Genomic DNA, 7,500 nt, shown 5'->3' with positions numbered 1-7,500 from the left:
GCGGCTGCAGATCGATTCCTCGACAGTTTGTCCAGTTTCATTAACGGTTTGGACACAAAGAACAACGTCAAGGTAAGACGCAGCTGTGATGTGTTTAAAGGCTCCGGGAAAACACAGATTTATAACACACAAGAAAACATACAAAACTGTAGTAGAGGGAAAAACATCAACAGGTTCAATCCAAAAATGATCAGTGTAAATGAAAAAGAGATTACAGAAATACTGATTTACATAACCACGACAGAACGACACTAAGAAACAAAGAGTGTTAATTAAAAATCACAAGTTGAAAACATACAAGGGAAGATTTATCAAAACAATGGTTGCCTAGATACTGTTTATATCTACACATCTTTCTGGCAATTTTACTAGACTTCACTTTTTTAGTGAGGAAAAAATCTTTTATAAACCAAACATTGGCTCAGAATAATAGAATATGCAGATGATTTTACAGTTTTCTTTTTTAAAGATTATTTTTTGGGCATTTTTAGGCCTTTATTTTGATAGGACAGTTTAGACTTGAAAGGATAGAGAGAGGGGGAATGACCTGTAGCAAAGGTCGGAGTCGAACCTGTAGCCGCTGCATCAAGGACCTCTATATATGGGCGCCTGCTCTACCAACTGAGCTAACCGGGCACCCCGTTTTTACAGTTTTCAACGGTGATCCAGAATGAAAATCTGCAGAATTTACCGACTGGTTTTCAGATTAATTTTTTGACAGTTTTTTTTATACAGTTTCAACACTTTTTTAACATGTTTTTCAACTTTTTTTTACGCTTTCAATGCTCAAGTTTAATTTTTTTTTTTACATTTGTTTAAAATCTGCGGAAACTCTGTTTCTGCAGTGTGACCCTGTATATATCATCACCTGTTTATATCAACATCTGTTTATGACATCATCTGTTTATATCATCATCTGTTTATGACATCATCTGTTTATGACATCATCTGTTTATATCATCATATGCTTTATGACATCATCTGTTTATATCATCATCTGTTTATAACACCATCTGTTTATGACATCTGTTTATATCATTGTATGCTTTATGACATCATCTGTTTATGACATCATCTGTTTATATCATCATATGCTTTATGACATCATCTGTCTATATCATCATTAGTTTATATCATCATCTGTTTATGACATCATCTTTTTATAACATCATCTGTATCATGTAGAAAGTTTCTGAGAGATGGTAACAATTATTAAAATGTGTCCTCAGATCTGGTTCAACAACAAAGGCTGGCACAGCATCGGCGCCTTCATCAACGTGATGAACAACGCCATCCTGCGGGCCAACCTGCCGCCGGGCCGAAACACCAGTCGCTACGGCATCAGAGCCTTCAACCATCCTCTGGACCTCACCAAGGAGCAGCTGTCACAGGTCGCTCTGTGAGTACTACAGGGAGTACTGCACAGCTCACAGGGAGTACTACACAGCTCACAGGGAGTACTACACAGCTCACAGAGAGTACTACACAGCTCACAGGGAATACTACGCCATTCACAGGGAGTACTACACAGCTCACAGGGAGTACTACACAGCTTACAGGGAGTACTACACAGCTCACAGGGAGTACTACACAACTCACACAGAGTACTACAGAGAACAAAGGGAGTATTACACAGCTCACAGGGAGTACTACACTGCACACGGGGAGTACTACAGGGAGCACTACAAAGCTGACAGGGAGTACACCGCTCACAGGGAGTACTACAGAGTACACAGGGAGTACTACAGAGTACATAGGGAGTACTACACAGCTCACAGGGAGTACTACAGGGAGCACTACAAAGCTGACAGGGAGTACACAGCTCACAGGGAGTACTACAGAGTACACAGGGAGTACTACAGAGTACATAGGGAGTACTACACAGCTCACAGGGAGTACTACACAGCTCACAGGGAGTAGACAACTCACAGGGAGTACACAACCATACAGGAATCGTACCTTGGTTAAGAGTAGAAATATTCTCCTATGTCTAGACCTTCCTCCACAGTGCTGCGGAGGAGGGTCTGTCTAGTCCACCCACCATTCCTGGATGGAAGAAAAACGTGCTTTATTTTATATGGTTAACACTTTACAATAAGGTACACAAAAAAGTAGGTAGTTAATGAATAATGAATGAGGAATGAATGGTTAGTTAATGACTAGATACTGAATGACGGACTCAAGCACTAATGATTAGTTACTGATAAACAGACTGTGTGTGTTTCTGTATTAATGCATCATTAGGAAATCTGTTCATGGGATTTATAGTAATAAAAAGAATAGACATGATACAGGATGATTCTCATAATATATTTTAATAATGATATTCACAAAACCTTGACAAACAAGGTATATTCTGTAGCATTGACATTGTTGAAGGCTTAACAGCAATTGTATGCTGCTGCAGGGCATGCTTTAATCCTGCCACCCTGGGTTTCCTGCGCTGTTGAGCAGTAGTTAAAGACCAAAGGATTGATCCTTAGTTAGCTGCTACTTATTAACGAATGATTACCTAACCATTATTTACCATTAGTGAAGCATTGTGCGTACCTGCAAATAAAGTGATGCATCATACTCTTTTTACTTCTATACTCTTTGGTAGAGGGGATACTGCTGCAAGGTAGAGGGGATACAGCTACAGGGTAGAGGGGATACAGATACAAGGTAGAGGGGATACAGCTACAGGGTAGAGGGGATACAGCTACAGGGTAGAGGGGATACAGCTACAAGGTAGAGGGGATACAGATACAAGGTAGAGGGGATACAGCTACAAGGTAGAGGGGATACAGTTGCAGGGTAGAGGGGATACAGCTACAGGGTAGAGGGGATACAGATACAAGGTAGAGGGGATACAGTTGCAGGGTAGAGGGGATACAGTTGCAGGGTAGAGGGGATACAGCTGCAGGGTAGAGGGGATACAGCTACAGGGTAGAGGGGATACAGCTACAGGGTAGAGGGGATACAGCTACAGGGTAGAGGGGATACAGCTACAAGGTAGAGGGGATACAGTTGCAGGGTAGAGGGGATACAGCTACAGGGTAGAGGGGATACAGCTACAAGGTAGAGGGGATACAGTTGCAGGGTAGAGGGGATACAGTTGCAGGGTAGAGGGATACAGCTGCAGGGTAGAGGGATACAGCTACAGGGTAGAGGGGATACAGCTACAGGGTAGAGGGGATACAGCTACAGGGTAGAGGGATACAGCTACAAGGTAGAGGGATACAGTTGCAGGGTAGAGGGATACAGCTACAGGGTAGAGGGGATACAGCTACAGGGTAGAGGGATACAGCTACAAGGTAGAGGGGATACAGCTACAGGGTAGAGGGGATACAGCTACAGGGTAGAGGGGATACAGCTACAAGGTAGAGGGGATACAGTTGCAGGGTAGAGGGGATACAGATACAAGGTAGAGGGGATACAGTTGCAGGGTAGAGGGGATACAGCTACAAGGTAGAGGGGATACAGTTGCAGGGTAGAGGGGATACAGCTACAGGGTAGAGGGGATACAGCTACAAGGTAGAGGGGATACAGCTGCAGGGTAGAGGGGATACAGTTGCAGGGTAGAGGGGATACAGTTGCAGGGTAGAGGGGATACAGCTACAGGGTAGAGGGGATACAGATACAAGGTAGAGGGGATACAGTTGCAGGGTAGAGGGGATACAGATACAAGGTAGAGGGGATACAGCTACAGGGTAGAGGGGATACAGCTACAAGGTAGAGGGGATACAGTTGCAGGGTAGAGGGGATACAGTTGCAGGGTAGAGGGGATACAGTTGCAGGGTAGAGGGGATACAGCTACAGGGTAGAGGGGATACAGCTACAGGGTAGAGGGGATACAGATACAAGGTAGAGGGGATACAGTTGCAGGGTAGAGGGGATACAGCTACAAGGTAGAGGGGATACAGTTGCAGGGTAGAGGGGATACAGCTACAAGGTAGAGGGGATACAGTTGCAGGGTAGAGGGGATACAGCTACAGGGTAGAGGGGATACAGCTACAAGGTAGAGGGGATACAGCTACAGGGTAGAGGGGATACAGCTACAGGGTAGAGGGGATACAGCTACAAGGTAGAGGGGATACAGTTGCAGGGTAGAGGGGATACAGCTACAGGGTAGAGGGGATGCAGATACAAGGTAGAGGGGATACAGTTGCAGGGTAGAGGGGATACAGCTACAAGGTAGAGGGGATACAGTTGCAGGGTAGAGGGGATACAGCTACAAGGTAGAGGGGATACAGTTGCAGGGTAGAGGGGATACAGCTACAGGGTAGAGGGGATACAGTTGCAGGGTAGAGGGGATACAGCTGCAGGGTAGAGGGGATACAGCTGTAGGGTAGAGGGGATACAGCTGCGGCAATGTTAAATTTAGGAGAAAGACTGTTTGGATTAAAACACTCCTGGGACATGAACAGAGTATTAAATTATATTTTTTATTAGCCTAGATTTTGTGTAATTTTGTGTAACTTCTGGCCGTAGCTGTATCCCTTCAGATACACCAAAACAAACAGCCTCTCAGTGTCTAACTCCGCTTCCTAACCATCTCCAGGGTAACGACCTCCGTGGATGTCCTGGTGTCCATCTTTGTGATCTTCGCCATGTCCTTCGTCCCCGCCAGCTTCGTGGTCTTCCTCATCCAGGAGCGAGTCAGCAAAGCCAAACACATGCAGTTCATCAGTGGCATGCAGCCGCTGCTCTACTGGGTGGCCAACTTCATCTGGGATATGGTGAGACACAAAACAAACGCACCCTCAGAGAGTCTGTGTGTGAGTGTAACTCTATCTGCGACATGTTGAGGCTCGAAACAAACACACCCTTTCTGTCAGAGTGTACCTTCATCAGGGACATGGTGAGGATCCAAACAAACGCACCACCACGACAGTTTCAGTGTGGAATATTTAAGAAAAAAGTTGGGAAATTACGTGAAAAAGTTGGAATATTTTGAAAGAAAAAAGTCTGAACATTCTAAGAAAAAAAATTTCTTAAAATGTTGGAATCTTTAAAAACAAAGTTGGAATATTTTGAGGGAAAAAATAAAAATATTTTAGTAAAAAAGTGTTCATGATCCCAGTGCCTGACCCCTGCAGCGTGATGCCTTCAGAGTCCCAAACATGTATGTAGGGCTGTCAAACTATTCATTTTTTTAATCGCTGAATTTCTATAGTTAATTGCGATTAATCACGTTTTATCACCTGATTAAAATTCTATTATTTTGCATTTCAGAACTGTTTTTAAGTACATATTGACAATGGAAAACAATTCTTACCAATGTATCTTGATTGGGAATCAAATGAATGCAAAGAAAGTTACTTTATGAACTTGACTTTAAGATTTGTACAGGCTGTCCAACAGTTACAAGCGTTATGCTCGGCCCTTAATCGCATCGCGATTAACGCGTTCATGCTGACAGCCCTAATTGTATGTAAACATATTTTAATGTTTTGACCCTAAACGGCCTCCCGTATATGTCTCTGCAGTGTAACTACATGTTTTGACCCTAAACAGCCTCCTGTATGTGTCGCTCAGTGTTGCCACAGTTAATTTGAAAAAGTAACTTAGTTACTTTACTGATTACTTGGTTTTAAAAGTAACAAAGTTAGATTACAAGTTACTTTATTAGTTACATGCAGCAGCTGCCGACAACACCCCCACAGCCTCAACATAAAAATGACAACCGGTTTACTGTGAGGCAGCTCAGCGTGGCCAGTAGTAGGATCTGGTTTATTATGGCACCAAAGAGAGCCAGTCAACCAGCATTTCCTTTATAACATACTGTCCGACCAACTTCTTCAACTCTCCCCCACTTACTGGTTTTGCACCGAAGTCCAGCTTTAGTTGTTTGGGTGGGGGGGGGGCCTCCTTCTCTCTGCTTCGCTCCACCTGCTGGGACTTGCTCTGTAGGTTTGACTGCAGCGCTGCGACTCCAAATGTTTCTTCAAATTTGACGTAGTCGCCACCAGCACAGAGTGTACAACGGACCTTAATATCGCCGTCTTTAGCTGACACAAACTCTAAATAGCGACTGTATTTCCAGCTAGAAAGCGCGCATCTCTCTCCTCCCTCCATTGTTGTTTACGTTTGTGTCGCTGCGTGGTAACCTGACTTGTCCTCATGCTGAAAACGTTACTTGTCTCATATGTGACTTCACTCCCCGAGACACAAGAAGAAAGCAAAAATATATATTTTTACTAAGGAAAATGACAAATAGTAACGCACAGTGACTTGGATAAGTAACTTTAATCTGATTACTGGTTTGGAAATAGTAACGCGTTAGATTACTCGTTACTGAAAAAAGTGATCACATTAGAGTAACGCGTTACTAGTAACGCGTTACGTGGCATCACTGGTGTCGCTGCACTGTAACTACATGTTTTGACCCTAACAGCCTCCTGTACTGTCTCTACAGTGTAACTACATCATCTCGGCAACACTGGTCATCATCATCTTCATCAGTTTCCAACAGAAAGCCTACATCTCCTCCACCAACCTGCCAGTGCTTGCACTGCTGCTGCTGCTATACGGGTCAGACACACAGTACTACACAGTACTACACAATACTACACGCACACAACACCATGCTACAGACACACAACACTATTACACACATTACTATACAACCCTAACAACCTAATGCTGCTGCTATACGGGCCAGACACAATACTACACATTACTACACAGTACTACATCTTAACTACACACACACAACACTACTATATACAAAACTACACAATACTACACAGACAACACTACTATACACAGTACTACACAATACTATACACAACACTCTGCAGTGCCCTTCTACGCCATTAACTACTATACTACTCTATATCTAGTCATAGTTCCATTATCTTTATTGTGACTATTATTGCCACTGTTCATCACACCCCCAACCGGCACCGTCAGACACCAACTGGGTCTGTCCCAGGTTTCTTCCTAAAAGGAAGTTTTTCTCACCACTAGTGTTCATTTTGTCACCTATTTTTATGTTAGTCTTAGTCTTGTGCCAAATGTCCTTGTTAGTTTTAGTCATATTTAGTCATTCACATAATTATCTTTTTTTGTTAGTCAAGTTTTAGTCGACTAAAAGTCTCGTCATTTTAGTCTAGTTTAGTTAAAAGAAAACTCAATATATCTTAGTCAAGTTTTAGTCAAAACATTTTAGTGTTTTTTAAATAAATTATTTCTGAGATTGTTTCTGATAACCATTTCAGTCACATAGTTATAATGACACTTTCAGATTTTTTGTCAATATCATTGTATGTAAAATGTGACCAAACCTCGAGCCTCTTCCTTATTTCACCAGTAAATTCCTGTTAAACAACAAAAACAACCACTGGATGGGAAAAGGGTATTTTACAATAACTTTGAATGCAGCACGAGGCTGGCGAGGCGAGTTTCAAGTGAACGCAACATCTGTGTTGTTTTTCAGAAGGCAGCTGCAGACTGTCATACGTCCCAGTGTTGGAATCATCTACAGGGAAATACAGACAAACTTTTACACCGTTT

The 7,500-nt window shown here is 42.9% G+C and overlaps 1 protein-coding gene across 1 annotated transcript in view; it reads left to right on the top strand.

Moving 5' to 3' along the window:
* The window catches only part of LOC114563299 (ATP-binding cassette sub-family A member 1), a 47,928-nt gene that overhangs the window by 32,298 nt on the left and 8,130 nt on the right, over positions 1 to 7,500 (top strand). The window contains exons 30-33 of the mRNA XM_028590144.1: positions 1 to 72; positions 1,230 to 1,399; positions 4,544 to 4,721; positions 6,401 to 6,516. The exon at positions 1 to 72 is cut by the window's left edge and continues 3 nt beyond it. Coding sequence (XP_028445945.1) covers positions 1 to 72; positions 1,230 to 1,399; positions 4,544 to 4,721; positions 6,401 to 6,516 — 536 coding nt within the window. The remainder of the gene's footprint in view (positions 73 to 1,229; positions 1,400 to 4,543; positions 4,722 to 6,400; positions 6,517 to 7,500) is intronic.

The sequence above is a fragment of the Perca flavescens genome, chromosome 10, assembly GCF_004354835.1.
Source record: "Perca flavescens isolate YP-PL-M2 chromosome 10, PFLA_1.0, whole genome shotgun sequence".
Taxonomy (NCBI): Eukaryota; Metazoa; Chordata; class Actinopteri; order Perciformes; family Percidae; genus Perca; species Perca flavescens.
Note: the sequence above shows the minus strand (reverse complement) of the source record. Positions and strands in the feature narration are given on the sequence as shown.